General features: G+C 31.6%; 1 protein-coding gene across 4 annotated transcripts; it reads left to right on the forward strand.

Annotated features, from left to right (window-relative positions):
* Positions 1-1,296: 1,296 nt before the first annotated feature.
* Positions 1,297-7,190, forward strand: LOC18038541. Of its 4 annotated transcripts, XM_006430525.2 has the most exons (11): positions 1,297-1,598; positions 1,706-1,751; positions 2,256-2,659; positions 2,834-2,867; positions 3,064-3,914; positions 4,005-4,053; positions 4,135-4,260; positions 5,041-5,145; positions 5,270-5,361; positions 5,457-5,610; positions 6,655-7,190. In XM_006430525.2, the coding sequence occupies exons 1-11, from the start codon at positions 1,486-1,488 to the stop codon at positions 6,922-6,924; spliced, it is 2,244 nt and encodes a 747-aa protein (XP_006430588.1). In that variant the 5' UTR covers positions 1,297-1,485; the 3' UTR covers positions 6,925-7,190. The 4 variants fall into 4 exon arrangements, with proteins under 4 accessions (XP_006430588.1, XP_024037495.1, XP_024037497.1 ...); XM_024181727.1 differs by lacking the exon at positions 4,135-4,260; XM_024181729.1 differs by lacking the exon at positions 6,655-7,190 and having other exon boundaries at positions 5,275-5,361; positions 5,457-5,547.
* Positions 7,191-18,739: the final 11,549 nt, after the last annotated feature.

Consider the following 18,739-nt stretch of genomic DNA (forward strand, 5'->3'; position numbering starts at 1 on the left):
ATATATATATATATATATATATATATATATATGGGAGTCCCTACGTTACATATAATGTAACATACACAACCCACAAGAACCACACAAATTATGGGACCCACATAATTGTGTGGTTCTTATATTAAATGTAACATAACAAAATCCTATATATATATATATATATATATATATATATATATATATATATATATATATATATGTATATATATGTATATATGTATGTATATATGTATGTATGTATGTCGATTGTTTCTTTTAATATTAATATGTAAACATTCCGAGCATTACCAAGTAGGTTAAATAGCTTAGCCATAAATCCATAGTTAAGGCCTATGCCCAATTCAAAAAAATAAGACAAAATATTCTCACAACAAATGGATATACTTTGAACTTTGAGAACAAAATGAGTAGGCGACTTAAAGGAATGGGTACAAGTATGAGCATGAGTACTGAAAAATAATTAATCACTTATTTGGCACCAATCAACACCTTTAGAATTAACTAATGTAAGAGGATTTGGGTGGGCACAGTACAATAATTAAAGATAAAAGAGAAGAAAGATACGTTTAAGAACAGATTGTTATTTGCTCATTCTTCTGTATGCAATTGAATAGCTCTTATACGATACAGAAACTGGTAAAATAATGTAATACTTATTTTAATTTTTAGTTGGTGAAGAGTTGTGAACTTGTGATGAATTGTTGAGTTTACAATTTTGTTGCGCTTTTAGAATGTGCAGTGGGTTGAATTTTCTTGCAAACAAATTTATCTTGTACATGTGATGCGACTTTAAATTGTAAATTTTCATGCATGCAAGACGTACATTATGGTTTGCAAGATAAGAGTGTGGTTAAAAAGAAGAATGCATTTACGGTAAAAAATCATGGAATAGAAAATATAAATGTGGTCTCGACCTTCAAAATTAGGGTTTTACTAAATTATAATTAATGTGACTTACAACCCTTGTAACATGACAATGGGTCCCATTACCATATCACAAATTTTTACATATTTTACGTAGGTTATAAGTTACATGAATTGTAAGTTAGCAAAACACTCAAAATTATATTTAGATAACACAATGGCGACTAAAATTGCCCCTTAAAAAACGGGTGAAAAAACCACCCATCGGATATGTCAATCGACCTGGCCCATCAAATAGCTGGGCCTCAAGGAAACCCGGCCGGTCCGGCCTCTTACAATAGAACTGAAACGACGACGACGCCCATCAATAAAAATCGAGAAAGCTATCGAGCCTCGCGCCATACAAGCAAATAAAATATTAGAAAGCAAAAAATAAATAAATAAATAAAACAAACTCACTCTGCGGCCTGCGCCGAGCTCAAACGTTTGCCTTCAAAAGTTATTTTCCTCTCCTCTCTCTCTTTCTCTCGGGCTTCTTTGATTGTTCGATTAAACTAATCTTAAATTCCAGTTCTCCACTGAATACATGCTAAAGCTCTACACTAGGAAATTTCTCAGAACATGGCTAAGATGCTTGTAACTTCAATCGAATCCATGGGCGAATTCGATGAGCTGGATCACGTTCCATTGATTTCGAGGCAAAAATCGTTGCTTTCGAGCAAAAGAACGGGCACGTAAGCTTCTCGTTTTCAAAGTTAATTGTTTGTTCTTCACTTTCTTCTTAATTAGCTCATGCGATTTTGTGCTCAATTATTATAAGTTAGGTTTTTGCTTTTTGCAGGCCTCGCATTGATGCTGTTGTTAAAAACGAAGACCGAGATGATGAGGTGAAATTTTGTTGCCGCTTTTTAGTTGACTAATTTGTGTTATGGAGTAAATTATATATTGTATATATTATGTATTTTGTCATTTGATTGATATCAGTGTAAATTACTTGGCGAAAATCTCATTCGGTTCTGAGATTTAGATTATAGGTCCGAGTTATTGAAGCTTGAAAGAATTGAAGTTGAAACATAGGTTCGTAGCACTGTTCACATGCTAGGCTGAAATTGTCTTATTGAGAACATTTCTTATTATTCTGCTATTGAAACACACGTAAGAGAACAATTTATTATCGACTTTTTAAATGGCTGCAAGAGAAAAAAAAATGTTTCTCTAGACTTATTGCCTTGGAAAGAGCAAATCATTTTGTGGGATCCCTGCAGAAATAACAGAGCATGTGATATCTATTTGTTGAAAGAACTCTGAACACTCTGGCCAATCTGTCTAGAAGTTCTGTTTGTCATTCCCCCTATTTCAGTTAGTTTGAAAGAAAACTGTACGTTCTACAGGACCTTCTCCCGTCCCCTTCTGTTACCGGGATGGATCATCAATTGGTATTGAAACAAAGTCCCTACCATGAAGCCCCCATCCCCGTGGGAGTTACTTCTGAAGTGTCAAATAGTGAAGTTCTGCAAAACTCTTCAGATGATGTAGGCATGGCTAAGGATGCTAGACTTGAGGAAGTTGAAGTCAACACTTTGTATGAAAATATGGTGCTGTCAATTGATTCTGCTGAAGTAAAGGTTGAGAATTCTGACAACAATGTGTTGAGTGCACTTGGAGATGGTGTAAATGACTTTGTTGGTATTGATGCAGCATCTGATACAGTCCGCACAAATACTCCTGTCGACTTTGCAGATGATGACCTTGACCATATTGTACTGAAAGAGAGGCGTCGGATGCTGCTTCAAAGGTGCCATTTTTTCTTTATTTGACATCATTCCTTCCAAACTGCTTTACTGTTCTAAACTGATTTTTCAGCTTTTCAACACCTATTATTTCCCATAATTTCACATCCTTTTCTTTCCTCATATTTTTCAAAAAGTTTAGAAACTATTAAGTCTTGGTTCTTCATGTGATATTGCAGGAGATGTTTGCAGTTGGAAAACCCAGTTGTAGAGGTAATTTATTTTCCTTTTAATTATTGGTAAATGTATAACAGCATTTATTTGTTGTCACATTTTCATTCTTAAACATAGTATAAGGAAATTTATCAGCTAGGAAGAGTACGTGTACTTTTCATTTGGTCCTATTGTCCTTTGGAACCAGTATAAATAGGCTCGTCCCCAGTTATAATTGCTGCTTTATGTTCCACAGGGTACTTCTGCAGGTTTCTCAGAAGATCTTGTTGATACCTATGGTGGAAGAATATATGAAGACACTCAATCTGCACATACGGAATCGTCAATTACCAGCAGCAACTATAATGATATAAGTCCTGTAAATGCTTCATCAGAGACTATTATTGCTGCATCATCTTTTACTACTAATCAGGATTCTGAAATACCTGGTAAAAGCCTAGTGCTTGAAGCACCCGAGTCAAGAAAAGATATGGAAAATTGTGAAACAATGTACTACTCTGATAGAGAATTTAAGGAGTTCAATTCATGTGATGGACAGTGTGATGTTCAGCCTGGAAGTAGTAGTATGCACATTCCAAGTCTACACACCTCTGCCAAAGTCAAAGTTGAACCAGTGGAAAATAGTGAGTTGAACCACTCAGAAAAGAATTCCTTGGTGATGTGCTCATCTGATAGAGCATTCGCAGAGTTCAATTCTTGTGATGGACAGTGTGATGTGCAGCCTAGAAGTAGTATTATGCAAGTTTCTACTCTACAGACCTCTGTTAAAGTCAAGGTTGAACCAGTGGAAAATAGTGAGTTGAACCACTCAGAAAAGAATTCTTTAATTAATTGTTCCTTTAAAATTCCAGTTAAGAGCGAAAAGGAAATCCCTGATGAACTTCATGAAGATGGGGTAGACTATATGCCACTCCAAGTTCGGATGAAGAAGCGAACATTGGTGGGGAAAGCTGAATTAAATTGTACCAGCAATGTTGTGCACTTGAGTAAAACTGTGCATCCAGCCCTTCAGGATGCCCATTTAGCCCCACAATCTGCTAAACCAATGAGGGTAGAACGAACCCGAAAGAGGAAGAAGACTGCCACGTAATATCAGTTTCCTTAATGTAAATATGTATTGAAGTTTCTTAAATCCTTATGTACTGGGGACTAATATTTTGGCTAAATTAATTGCAGGGATTCAGTTGAAACAGCACTTGAAGAAGATGCTCCTGGACTTCTGCGGGTACGTTTTGCAATATATTTGTTTGATTATGGACTTATGCTGAGATATGGGTGAGGTTCCCTCTAAAATGTCAAAGGGCAGGTATTACGTGAACAAGGAGTATCCGTTGATGAAATTAAGCTTTATGGGGAGACGGAGAGTGACGATGTCCTAGAAGAAGAATTAAATGAAGACAGCTTTTCTGAACTTGAGGAAGTGATTTCAAAGGTTGGCCAAACTGTGAGACCGTGATGTCCACTGCACTGTTCTATTTATATCAAATAGCTCTCTAACAGTGTAAAGCCTAATTTGGGGTGTTACAAACGGTCTCTGTGGTTTTAGTGGAAAAACATGTATGGTGCAAAGCATTCTGACACATATATTAGACACAGTCCAGAGATTATCAGAAAATATTTGCAGATCTATCTAGTACAAGTTACCTAGTGAAAATGACATTGGATTAAAAGAAAATGATGCAGATAGATTCTTGTATGATATTGTTTATCAGGAGAAATCATTCTGTTGATAGTCAGCTCAAGAGAAATGGCTGATTTGACATTGGATAGGAAGAAAATAATACGCATAACTCTGTTGTTTATAGATTCGGTATTTATTTTTTATTTACCAAAAGTCAGTTGATGCATAGTTAATACAGGATAATGACTGATGGGATAGAAAGAAAAGTATGCATTAGAGCTCTTGTTTGATATTTTTTTTTGGGAAAACTCAGTTGATGGATGATTAGTTCAGGATCATGACTGATTGAGACAGCCATTTCTTGTAGGTTTTGCTTCTTATTGCAACCAGATTGACAGTCATGACTTGTTTTTTCATCTTGTGGAGTTGTAACCTGTATATATATGTTGAATATATTTTCTTGTTACTTTCATATATAACGATGTAGGGATGAAATTGCCTTTTTCCTCTTCCCTCTTCTCAGATAAGCTATATTATGCATTTCTTGGTTCATTATTTTGGATTAATATGTTATTTATTTTGTGGGGACAGCTTTTCTCTCAGCGTGATTCCTTGTTGAAGTTTCCTTCTGTTCGGTGTACAAAGGATTCAAAGCCTAGTTATTGCTTGGCTTGTCTATTCTCACTTGTGGAGCAGGTGACAAGTTTCACAAAACCTGATATATATATATATATAATCTGTTGAATAACTTATGTTTTCTGATCAAATCTTGTCAGTTGATGGTAACTCTCTGATCATTGCTGTCGTCTCTCTTTCATAGGCAAGATATCTGCAGTTCCGGAAATGGCCCGTGGAATGGGGCTGGTGCCGGGATCTTCACTCATTTATATTTGTGTTTAAAAGACACAACAGGTCGTTGATCTGCAATTCAAAATATATTAAGGACTTTCTTTTGTATACTTACATGAGTTGGTAGATGGTGAAATTTTATTTTCATCTGAATGCAGAATTGTGCTGGAACGTCCTGAATATGGCTATGCAACATACTTTTTTGAGCTGGTAGATTTGTTACCACTTGATTGGCAGATCAAGCGCTTGGTGACTACCATGAAGCTTACTAGCTGTGGGAGGATTAACCTAATTGAGAACAAATCATTAACAGTAATGATTCCATTTCCTTCTAAATGATTGCTGGTGTTTCGGTTGTAACAATGGAGTCACTTACTAAATGGAGATACGAACTTAAATTATAATGTTTTGATTTCTCTATTTGATTGTAAAGGAGAATTTGCAGTGATAGATGAAACAGTCAGCTGTGCATAACCTGCCTAGATAGTTTTCTTAAATGAGCACAATTAAATTTATATAAATATTTTTTCTAATGCTGATGATACTACTAGGTAGCTATTTGGTTTAAATTTTTTAGGTCAATTTTTATTCATCTGATGCCTGAGACTTAAAAATTTTCATAATCTGCATGTTTAACATCTTATAGCATTCAGCGTTGTATAATATATTGTTGTTGCTGTAGATCGTGTTTTGTCATTTTTTCTGCTTGCCTTTTGATGTTACTTTTATGTCTACCTGTCTTGAAAATTCTATTTCAACATTCAATTTAGTTGCTTGTTTATTAGCATGTTTGGCTGGATTTTAGAATTCTTCGCAAACCTTACTGATTGCTGGTCTTGTCTTTTTTCATTAATATGAAGTTATCCTATTGCACAGAGGATCAACTAGACCTTTCTGCTTTAACTGGCTTATGTTATCTTCCAATTGTATGCAGGTCACTAGCACACCCTATTAGCTATTTATTAGGCATCTGACATAGATTTTTATATCATATTTACTATATTTTTTGAGGTTCCAACTTTTTTGTATTTCTGTTGGGTCCAAGCAAAATGATGGTGAAAGAGTATTTGGTTCCTTGCTTAGAGGTGGACATTGACATTGATTCACAATTTAGCCTTGGACTCTTTAATTCCATCACACTAGGGATAAAATAAGTTGGTACTGCATTACCTTTCAGGCTTGCTAACGCTAATATGGATGGGTTGGCTGTAAAGCATTAAGACTTAAATCTCAAATTATACTTTTTGTTCCAACAGTCACAAAAAGCAGACTTTGGGTTGAAGTTTGTCATTTTGCTGAGTATTCTCTTTATGTGTCAGACTTATCTTTCTGATACTTGTGGATATTCTGTTTAAGGTTGGAGAGGACTTAACCGAAGGCGAGGCCAAGGTACTAATGGAATTTGGATGGGTACCGAATACAGGCTTGGGAACAATGCTTAACTACCGCGATAGAGTTTTTCATGACAGGAAGAATGAGAAGGACACCTCAGAGTGGAGATCAAAAATAGGTAAGTTGCTGGTTGATGGCTATAATGGTGGTACTATTATTTCAACCAATATTCCTTACAATGTTATAAAAAATAAAGGTGCCGATGGCCCCGACATCAAGTTGGAGTCTGATTAGAGAGTTTCAGTTTTGCTACTGAGTTTCGTAAATATTAGTGTTGGTGAAGCAATCCACATGGTTTTTAGTTTAGATGCTAAAAATATGCAGATGATGCGTAGTCCTTTTTCACTGATAGCTTTCAGTGTCTAATATTTGTTAAATTAGTGATGATTATTCATTGTAGAGTAAAAGCTCAGAGTCGTCTGCCGCTTAATCATCATTTTTGTTTAACGACTAAGCAGCCCAATTTTTTTAAGTTTCTTAATAGATTTATCTTATATTCACATGCTTTGTGTGATTAAAAGTCAATCAATTACGTTTCACCACTTGACAATGTTAAGAAAATAAATAAAAGCAACTACATGAGTATATGACAATCTCGAAAGGCAGCATTAATTATTGAACGATTGTATTGGAAGATCAAGTCGGTACAAGCGTTAACATTACCAATGCGTCGTGTTGGAGGCATACAATTGATGAAGATGACAAGAAAGAGAGAACATTAACTAGAGTAATGATATTTGAGTTCCTTAATTTATTTCACTAATCTTTATTGGATTTAATTTAATTATTAAATAATTATTAATTTATTAATTTTCTCTTTCATCTCTCTCTCAAGTCTCAATCATCGGCATTCCCATCACGTATCTTCTCCACCATCAAATTTACAATCACCATAAATTAGAGTTAGTTCCTATGAGTCTGAAAAGATCTACGTTACATAAGAAAAGAAACTTTAACTTGAATTTCTTTGAATAATGTAATATGACTAATTTTTTTTTTTAAAAAAAAAAATCTCCGTTGCTTATTATAGCCATGATGAAGCGCTACTCCAGAGACCAAAAGGAGAGTAAAAAAAAAATAACGAAAATAATGAAATTTGTAGCAATCATTGCGATTGACTTCACTTTTTATCACTCTACTTTCATTGGATCTCTGAATTGAGTCCGAATCCTTCAATGCAGTTTCTCAAGAGTTTTGCTAGTGAACATTTTACTTTGAAATTATACTATTTAGATTCATTTTTAAATAAATTTGTGGATTTGGGATCATGGGTTATGGTTTAGGAATATCTGAGTAAGTGGGTGTTAGTTTTATTATATTTATTGGTCTAGATTTTCGTGGATGTAATTATTTTGTAATCTTAATTTGTTTATATGCTTTTTATTTCAATTAAAAATGTTGTATTCTGTAATTTTCACTCGGTGGTAATGGTGATAATGAAGTTAGAGGTAATGAAGAATGGTGGAGATGATGATGACGCCTGAGAGAAAAATTAATGTAATTAAATTTTTATGAGGGTAATTTAGGAAATTAATGAGAAAAACTGAACAAAGTATTGAAGAGAAAACTTAAGGGTTTCCATTATAACTGGTCCATTAACAAATCGTGTCGGGCTAAGTATAAGTGAACCAAACAAGTTGGCCCAATGACCTATTGAACTGATACAACTTGTTGTCTATTAACCAAACCACCTTTGATTTTTGTGATTTAAAAAATAAAAGTGATCGTTTTTCTTGTTCTAATTGCTCAAATTAAACAACTTTAATTTTTTTTATTTAATTAGTCAAACAAATTAATTTTAATTTAATGGATATCCAGGGGATCGAACCCCGTACAGCGCTTGACCATTTGAGCTATATCCCCACACGGAGAAATAAACTAATTTAATATCAAAGCATTGAAGTAATATTAAAAAAAAAGTATTCAAAATGATAATTGGAAAATTATCTTTACACCACATTTGTTATGTTATATGTTATATCTAACCATCACAAAATTTTGAAATATACTTTGTATGGGGAAATTTCTTAATATTAATTATAGGAAAGTTTACAATAATTATAAGGAGATTTTCTCTTCATGTTAATTTTTGTAAACTTTCTTATACTTAATTTAATTACAAAAATAAAAATAAAATTATAACTGCAAGATGTTATTTTTTATAATTATAATTTCATTTAAAAATTATCATCTTAGATTTTGAGATTTTTATTTTTATTTTATTGAATGTAGGGGTATTCTTATAATTATAGTTTTTTTTTCAAATTTTGTAGAATAAAATAGTCTTTTAATTCATTTAGGGTTAAAATAGTTATTTTTAGTGTTAAAGTGATTAATTGATACAAGTTTAAAAACAAAAATGGTGTAAAGTACATGTTAAAATTTGGTGATGGTTAGATGTATATATGACCAAAAAAAAGTGGTGTAGAAATAATTTCTCATGATAATTTAATAAAAAATAATCACAAATTAAAAACGAAAAGAAATATGGGCACTAGACTCTGATGCGTGGACCACCGTTTAATTCTGAAGTGGGGTTAGTATCACGCTTCAGCATGACGCAAGCGACTATCGTGGCCCAAGATTGAAAAGCGCAACATGTCACAAAGTTAGTTAAAATTCGAACCTCTTAAAAAACTTTGCATACTGGGCCTATTTTCAAGCCCAAGATTCCACAGTTGAAAATAACCAGCATGAATGTTTCTATTTAAACATCTCGTAACTAATATTTTTAAAAACCAAATTTTCATCGTAACCCTAATGTGACCGAAATTATTCCAATTTATTATTTCTCTTATCATTACGTATTACATGGTTTAAGCCTTTTTCAAACAAATGGCAATCTTCTCTTTGTCTTTCAATGTCTAAAGTAACTGGGGACCTCGAAGTTTCTCGAATTGCATGTTTCATTTTCCTCAAAGACAAAAAAAGTTATGTAATGGAAAGGCAACGTTTATATTGGCTTTCTTCTTCAAAAAAGTGAGTACCCGTAAGAACCTCACAAGTGTAATATCCATTACAATCAAAAGCAACCCAGAAGCTGCAGGAATATTTTAAAAGTATCCCATAAGGGCCAAAATGATGGGGAAAGGGAATTTCTTTTCCTTCATTTAAAAAAAAAGAAAAATATGTATATAAAAGAAAACAATGATGATGTTATACCTGACATCATTTATATGTAACTTGGCTAATTTACACAGTAATAGTCTCGATTTGTCAATTGGCGTCAATTCGTTTAACAATAATCCGTAAATGTTTGTGTAAATTCATTTCCTTAATTTTTTTTTTGGTCGAGCAATGATGATAATGAAGAAGACTATACCAAATAATAATGAGTGATGATACAGTTACAAACTCTTTTACAAACTTATCTTGTACAAATTGATATGGCATTAATTCATTAGTTGAATGAAAATATAAAATAATAAAAATAAATCATGTGGGCCAAGAGATATTTAATTCAACCAATTTTATTATGCCACATCAATTTGTACAAAATAAATTTGTATAAGAGTTTGTGGCTAGATCATTAATCAATAATAATTAACTGGTTTTAATTAGTTGTATATCGTCCCGTTTTGGGAAGATATAATAACGGTTTACCGTAAATATGACTTAGTTGTATATATATACCAAAAATCTCTACTTATTTAGTAAAATATATATTACTATAGATTAAACTCGATATGCTAACAGCTGGTCTTGATTACTTTAACAATAATTCGTAAAATTTTTTGTTTTAATCAAAACATATGTGTGTGAACAGCAGCTACTAGAGTTTTGGGAAGATCTAGTGGACCAGTGGTTCACAACTAAGCCTAATAATCCTAACAGACCTAAAAGTAAACACCAACAGGCAAAAAACGGAAAAGAACTTATATTATAAAAGCTGATGTGTTTGAGAAAGATTGATACAGGTAGCCTGCCGCCAAAATCTAATTGATTATCAATTAACGCCGTAGCAAAGCAAAGCCCACAAATACACCCTTAGGGTTATGTGTCTTAATGCTACCGATCCAAGTATTTATTAAAGTGATTCAAATGATCATCATAATCTATGCATCCTCCAAAACCTAATGGTGCATCCATCCATCTTTATATTATATATTTCTTTCATATTAGTTCTATGACCCTAAGAGCCCAAATGGAACACTTTTGCCACTTGAGGAATGTTGTAGAAGCATGAGTGTGCTTGCAGAAGATAAGGTTCTTTTGTGTGAAAATGGTTGGGGCAATAGAGCATAATAGCCTGAAGAGAATCAAATTCAAAAGCCCTTCTGATGTCTATCTCATCGCCATCATCATGAAAGAAAGTGATGGACATTTTATATTGATAAAAAAAAATGATAACTAGTTTAGCTAACCCTAAATTTCTGTTCATTCTGTCTTGGTGCATGTGGGGATTTATTGTCCTAAAAAAACTGTTTATATTATGTCCTTTCAAATTTCGTCATTAAAGATATCGATGATTTGATTCAAAAAGACAAAAACATGATTGTATGTTCTCCAGTTATTATTCCACTTTTATTTTTGGACCCATTAACAAACCCTAGCTAGTCCACATACTGTAAACCGCGTATACAAATGCACGTTTTAAGTACAAAGACATTAAGACAAAAATTTAATATGTTGCTTATAAAAGTATTAATTTATCCTAAGCTCAAGAGATATGAGTTATATCAAGTTTATATTATTAGTCTAATAACTAATTTATGCTGATGTGGATTTTTTCATCAATACTGAAAATTCCATATCCGTACACACTACACTATCATCTAATCGCAGATCATCTTATATACACAAAGCATTTATAAATCTTAAATATTTGTGTTGATGGTTTTCAATTGAATTCCATATTGAAAGGGATAAAAAGGAATAGAATAAAATGTTTAGGATAAATTAATTGATATTAACATGATTACGTTGGATGAGTCGGTTGCGTGAGTCACAGGTAGGAGTGAAGGACCAATGTAGATGCTATCAAGCTAAAGCGACTGAACCTTTTTAGCACTAGGGAGTAGGAAGGTGACAAAAGCATTGCGAATATGATGACATGTCAAGTTATGATAGGTTAAATTGAAACCCTAAGAGACATAAGAATGTGCACTCATTGGAGTGTTGATTCAGTTGATTCATAATTATGAATGTATTGCCGCCAGATCGCTCTAAATGTTATCAAGTACTTGTGTTGGTAGTGAGGGCCCCAAAACCCACTTAAATAACCCATGGAATTTGTTCGCGTGGGGCGACTGGCCGCCCTATGATTCGGCTACCGCCCCAGTGACCTGAATAGTGAACATTGAACCTATGCATGAGAATTAGTTACTGTTCAATAATATTATAGGGACAAGTACACACATTATTCACCTAGACTATTGAAATTTGTCCTAACTAGATACACATTGCATCTTTTGGTTTTGGACGGCCACAATCAACACTGGACAAGCAATTCTTCCTTTCATTCTTTTGTAAAAATACTCCAAACCACTATCAAAAGAAGCTCCATGTATTTATTCTTGAAATATTAGGAATTCAACTAGTCATTTTTCCTCGGATTATTGCATATTAAATATGGGTCCTTGTAACGGTACTCTATAAATCTTCCTCTCATTCTTATGAGGTAATGACTGCATTGGAGATATTCTCCCGTATAACATTTTTTACATAATCACACGATCAAAACGATAAATAATAAAAAATTTATTATAATTTTAATAACTTAATTATTAAAAATATTCTACAGTGTAGTATCTCCATCGTAGTAGGACCCTGTGCATAAATCTGTTTGACAAATTAATCATCTGCTGTTGCTCCCTTTCCCCTTTATAGAATTTGCCAACTGCTTGTCTGGCGAAAGAAAAAGAAAACTAAAATAATGATAGCTAGCCAAATGGCCTCATCTTCATAATTTTTAATTTCTTTTCCTGCTCTTATGTTCACTCTTCCCCCACTCATTTTCTTTCTATTTGTCTAAATATATAAAACCCTTTTTGTGGAGGCAATGATTGGTAACGGAACATCCTACTTTTCACATGTGAAGTTTTTTTATTGGTACTTTCAGCCTCAACTTTGTTTAAATCTTGAAAGAAACTTTATGCCCTAGCACGAGCATTTTTAACATTTTCTTTTCTCTCTTTTTTTTTTCACTTTTTTATTTAAATTTTCTTTATACATTTTTCATCAGCATAACCTCATGGCTCAGGTCCTCATGCATGAACCTCAATTAGTAATGTTGTATTAATTGTGGTTTAATAAATTTGATAGGTTAAGATCCGGTCTCACACTTAACTGCTATAACTTCTAAATTATAAATACTGTAAGAATATATATATATATATATATATATATATGTGAAATAAAAATTAATAGTATATATTAAATATGACTTTTAAACAATAATTTTGATAAAAATAATAAAAATATCATAGAATTTTCACCATATAAGTGGTGGTTCCAAATCAACTTAATTTCTAAGTTACAGTAACTAATATTTACTAAATATTTTAATGCTATAATTTTTAAATTAGAGTTGCTCAATCTCAATATGAAATAAGACCTAAAATTGACCAAGTTGGATCCTATAATGATCCTATCTTGATTGAGTTATACTATAAGTTTTTTAAAACGTTTGTGTGATGTTTGATCGTTTTTATAATGCATGGTATGAAAATATATCCATTCTTTTAATTATCTCCAGTAACCACTGATAGCAAATCTAATCTATATTGGGATAAAAGTAAAATCAATAGAAAATCTTCGTTCATGCTAATTTTTCTATAATTAATTAGGGTCAAAGTTTGGTAAAATATCCCATCAAATCATTTCATAAAAGCTTTGTTGAATTACTATAAGCTTCCATTCTCTTTCCTATAATTTAGTGATCTTATGTACTTTTTACCAAACTTGAGGCTTTTCGCAAAATCTTAGTGGTAAAAATTCCTACCAAGTTAAGGCAAGTAATGATGCTTTATTGGCTGAAGAGTTATTCATCATGTAATGCTGACATAATAGATGGAAATAAGTTGATGTTCTCGGAACCTAAGCCCTTACACAAATCAACGTAATTAATTCGCCCTTAACAAGACTCCGGCCGCAAAGTCAACTTTATCTCCTTCGACACGATTACAAAGTTTTTAATGTTTTGAAGATTTCTCTTCTTGTTTCACGAATTTATTCATTTGGAATCTTATTTTGTATATCATGAGAGCACCCAAAATCTTTTCGCAACTTAAAACCCATAATATATCCATATAACCAAAAAAGAAGAAGAAGAAGAAGAAGAAAGGAGGAATGGTAATGCTAATGATTGAATAGCATGGATAAATTGGATAGTTAAACCTTAGAATTATGCTTAAGCATATCAATATGATCATGTTAAGTGAAAACAAAAATTATAATTATAGTAAAACATTTGTACAATGATACTTTATATATAAATAACTTTTATGTAGTCATAAAATATTCGAGTCTCAATTAGAGACAATTATAAATGAGAATAACATTTACATTATAATAAGTTTTTTATATATATATTTTTAAATCTCATCTTGAAGAACTTGCCTCCACATATATAGTTATAATTATCTCTATGTGTGTGTTTATATATGACTCGAGCCAAATATGGAGTAAAATATATATTTTTCTAAACTTATTAGTTTGGTATAATAGTTTATTCTCTAGAGTTGTTACCATATCTTTGAACTATGTAATCACTTGTTCTCATTAACACTTTTGAGTTGAAATCAAAATATTTATAACTTATCCATCAATTAGTTATCTATATAGTGCATAGTTAACTTGATATCACTTGCACTAAAATTAACTAAGTTAAAACAATAACTTTTGTAATTATACCTTTATTAAATTATAATATGCTCATAGTAATAAAATTAATTTGATCCTAATACTCTAACTCTAGTATTATAACCATAAAGAGGTTTATTATGAAACAATAAACAAAAACTCGAGGAATAGATAGAAGAATTTATAACAATAATCTATGTCATTAATACGAATAAAAGGGGTCGAAAGAGGAGAATTTGGGATCTATTAATCTATCATCATTTTCATCAAAATTATAATTCTGAAAATAAAAAGGTGATAGTGATGTGGTTAGGTGATAACAGAAGCAGCTACGATGCCGTGTGATCCCATGTATCAAATCACAAAGTGCGTTGACTAAGACAGACTGATCTCACATGATGGGGACAGCTGTCGCTAGTCAAAGCGGATTCTGTAAGCCACCGGGCCCTCCCGTATCAACCTCTCCGTGTGTTCTACTCCACGCGTTTGTCGGCGAGTGGAGAAAATGGCTCCCACTATGACTTTCTCCCGTTCGGGCCCACGTCTGCTCACGTCAACTCACCATGCTCGATGTCAAGTTAACAAGTTTATTTAAATCATTAAATCGTTTGAATATTCTCTACTTGGTGTGTGGTATCCCCACGCGTCATTTGTTACGCGCTGACTTTGTTGGGGAATCTGATGTTATGAGAGGTACTTTAGTGACATATAGCTGACCTATTTATTAGCTATAAATATAATTTACATTTAAATTAATTCTTTCATATATAGATCGTGAAGCAGTCCTATTAGATTGCGGTATGCTTTTTTTTTTTTTTAATTTTTTGTATGCTTTTTTTTTTTAAATTTTTTTGTATGCTTTTTTTAATTTTTTTTCTCCCGATAAGTGATGTCTTCAATAATGATTTTATGTGTTTCAGTGTAAAATATAAACAAAATATGGTTTTAACTACTCAAAGACTTTGTATTTGATTAAATAGGGGTAAAAAATAAAAAATTGTATATTTGTGTAGAATACCAGTTATTACAACTAAATAGATATAGTGGCACATTGGGCTTTAGCCCAGTGACTAGAGCCACTTTATCACAAGTGTGAGGGAAGTGGTTCGAATCCCTATAGAAATATTGTGGGAGTTTGATTTAAATTCCCTTCTTTATTTCTTGAGTGAAGGTTGAAGTCTCTCAAATATTTAAAAGAGTTAAAATTTAAGTTGTGCTATATAAGAGGTTGAAGTCCCTCGAATATTTGAAAGAGTTAAAATCTGGGTTGTGGTATATAAGAAATTAAGAATTGATGTAAAACTATTCACGGTAATTATAAATACCAGTTATAATATGATGTATCATAAGTAATAGTCTCGTATAATAAAAAAAAAAAAAGGTATAGTGGCACTCATGGAAGTGACGAGAAACCAAAGAAAATTACTTTTATCCTGAAATTGAAAATTTTATTTTATTTTATTTTTGGGAGACAACAAACAAGACATGAAACTTATGAGTTTTTTGTCCGTCCTTAAACAAGAAAATCCCAAAAAGAGTGTGAATGCAGTTCCATTAAGTTGAAACCCAAAAAGATTCTCAAAGAAAATGAATGTGTCCAAACAAAGACAACGTTATTGGCAAAATCACATTCTTGTTTTCACATTGTATGTAAGGCATCATCTAAGAGATTGTCAAACTTCCGCTATCTTTGAATGATTGCACTAACCAATTTTTTTTTTTTTTTTTCAAAATGTTATCTCTCTTTTTCTTTGAAAAACTATTGATCAATTGTTACTTTTAATGATTTTCTAACCGCGTTTCAAGTGGTCACCTCCGAGTTTGAAGTCCTAAAGTTTTGTCTGTGTTTTAACATCTATACTCATAAAATTGAGGCGACCCCGCAATAGTAATTTAAGGTTCTTTTGGATAATGTTTACACAGTTGTGTTTTGCCAATCAAATTAAAAGTTTCTTATTTTTAACATTCAAAAGGTGCTAAAAGCAACGATAATGTAAATAGCAAAAACTAATTATCATGCATATTGATGTTTGAAAGAGTACGAGTTTTTTTTTAAGGGGTAAAAAGTACGAGTTTTTACGATGCTAACTAAAAACCAAACAAATTATTATTTTTCTTTAAAAAAAATATGTGGACAGTTTTTTTTTTTTTTCATTTATAAGTCGGATTATGAGTTTATTAATTGAAGCACTACTTCTTTGAATCTTTTTTTTTTTTTCCTTTTTGTCTAAATGTAAAAAGACTTTGAAGATAATGCTAGGAATTTTCTTTCGTTAATTTGTGTACACATTTCCTTAAATTTTGTGCCTTATACATGTAAATCGTTTTGAATGCATTCTTTCAAATCAAACTCTTGCGTGTGATATTTATTATTTCGGAAAAATTTTAGGTGGTGCCATTGTTACCACGTTATTAACATTGCTATCTAATTACATCCACCACCTAAAGTTATGGCTAAATAATGTAATTTGACGGTGATATGATTAGTTGAATACAAAACTATAAATGAGAACAAAGACAAAACTTTACTACTCAAAAAAAGAGAAAAGTTTATAGGTGGTGCCCATGCCACCATCTATATTATACATATTATCTAATTACATTTGACTAAATATTCACAATGCATTAAAAAAAAATGAAAAAGTTTAAGGTGGTGTCGACGCCTAAGACTTTCTCTTCAGCTTCATGTAAGTAGTAAGTATCTAATCCCCAAAAAAAAATGAAAAAGAAGAAGAATGAAAAGATTATTGTGCATTAATATAATTTTTTTTCTGCACTTTTCACTTTCACCTAGTGTAAAAATCAAATCTCATCTCAATTTTCATACCAAATTGAAATAATAATATTGAGAGCTCTTGTACTGTATCATAAGAAGCAGTCAATGCATTTGACATAAACAAATAAATTGTATGAAAATAATCTTAATTGGTGCCAGCTAGTATTATGCATTGATTAATTTCTTTTTACAGTGCGAAAAAATTTGTAAATTGGATTTGTACTTATCATTGTGTTCCTTGTCATATAATTAATATCTTTGTTAATTTTGTATGCACACACTAACTTGTATATATACTGCGTCAAAGCTTACACGTATCATGTATGTATAATTTATTTTGAAATAAAAAATTAAAGAAAGAAAAAGAAAAGTGGAGACCAAATATAAGAATAAGAATACCTTATAGAAATTTATTATTATTATTATTATTTGAATAAGAGAAATTTGAATTCAGTTTCCATTTAATAAAAAAACTTGAATACAAAAAATATACGGTTGGACCCTTGTCATTGTTACTCGCTGGCTACGGTTTTAACTTGCAAGACAAAGCAATCTTTGCAATGCTTGCCAAGTAAAGGCAAGTCATTCGCAAAAGTAAACACACAAAATTAATGTTTTTATAATTACTAGTTGATAATAACGTAAATTGAAGTTTGAACTAAATTGAAATTAAATATCGTCTTCTTAGGCCAGAGCAATATAAATATATTTACAATAATAGAATTAACAGCCTTGAGGCGTTGAATTTTGACTCCAGATCTTTTATATTAAATATATGCATTCGAATTTTTCATTAAAAACATATAAATACAACAACTTGTTTATTAAAAAAAATTAGAACTACTTTTTCAGTACAAGTACAAAAAGCCAAATAAAAACAAATGGATTTTTTTTTTCCCAAATGAAATGGATGAGTCGTTTTGCATTATCCTACAATAGGTATTGATTTTTTATTGTTTAGAAATGAGGAGACGAACTTGAATTCAAACTCTTTTAAATCATTTGTAGGGTTAGTTCAACATGCAATGACAAGTAATTGACTTCTCCAACCAATATAATATATACACATTAATTTCCCATCACCATCTGCATGAAATCCTTCAAATTGATTATATAAATAAAAATACTGAAGTAATTAAAATTTTTGATACATAAGAATTTCTATGAAAAATGTAAATCAATTTGTTATTCAATGTATAATTTCAATAAATGATCAAGTGACAATCGTCTATGATTAAATACTGACAATACGATGAGGCAGCTGATAAGAAGAATGAAGGAACTACTTTACAAATCCCCTTTATTTTATTGAAGACAACAATTGGAGCCATAACATATTGAATTAACAAGCCATAGTACACTTCATATACAAAAACTCTTTTCTTTTTTTTTTTTCTTTTTTTTTGTCTTTAAAAAAGAAAATTAAAAAAAGATAAAAGAAAGAAAATAACTAAAATGTAAGAAGGAATT

The sequence above is a fragment of the Citrus clementina genome, unplaced genomic scaffold, assembly GCF_000493195.1.
Source record: "Citrus clementina cultivar Clemenules unplaced genomic scaffold, Citrus_clementina_v1.0 scaffold_6, whole genome shotgun sequence".
In the NCBI taxonomy this organism is placed as follows: domain Eukaryota; kingdom Viridiplantae; phylum Streptophyta; class Magnoliopsida; order Sapindales; family Rutaceae; genus Citrus; species Citrus x clementina.

Excerpts from the sequence above, each read along its gene's own strand:
- LOC18038541 (XM_006430525.2), top strand. The coding sequence starts at position 1,486 with ATGGCTAAGATGCTTGTAACTTCAATCGAATCCATGGGCGAATTCGAT. Across the intron at positions 3,915-4,004 it reads AAGAGGAAGAAGACTGCCAC|GGATTCAGTTGAAACAGCAC; the intron begins GTAATATCAGTT and ends AATTAATTGCAG. Across the intron at positions 5,362-5,456 it reads GTGTTTAAAAGACACAACAG|AATTGTGCTGGAACGTCCTG; the intron begins GTCGTTGATCTG and ends ATCTGAATGCAG.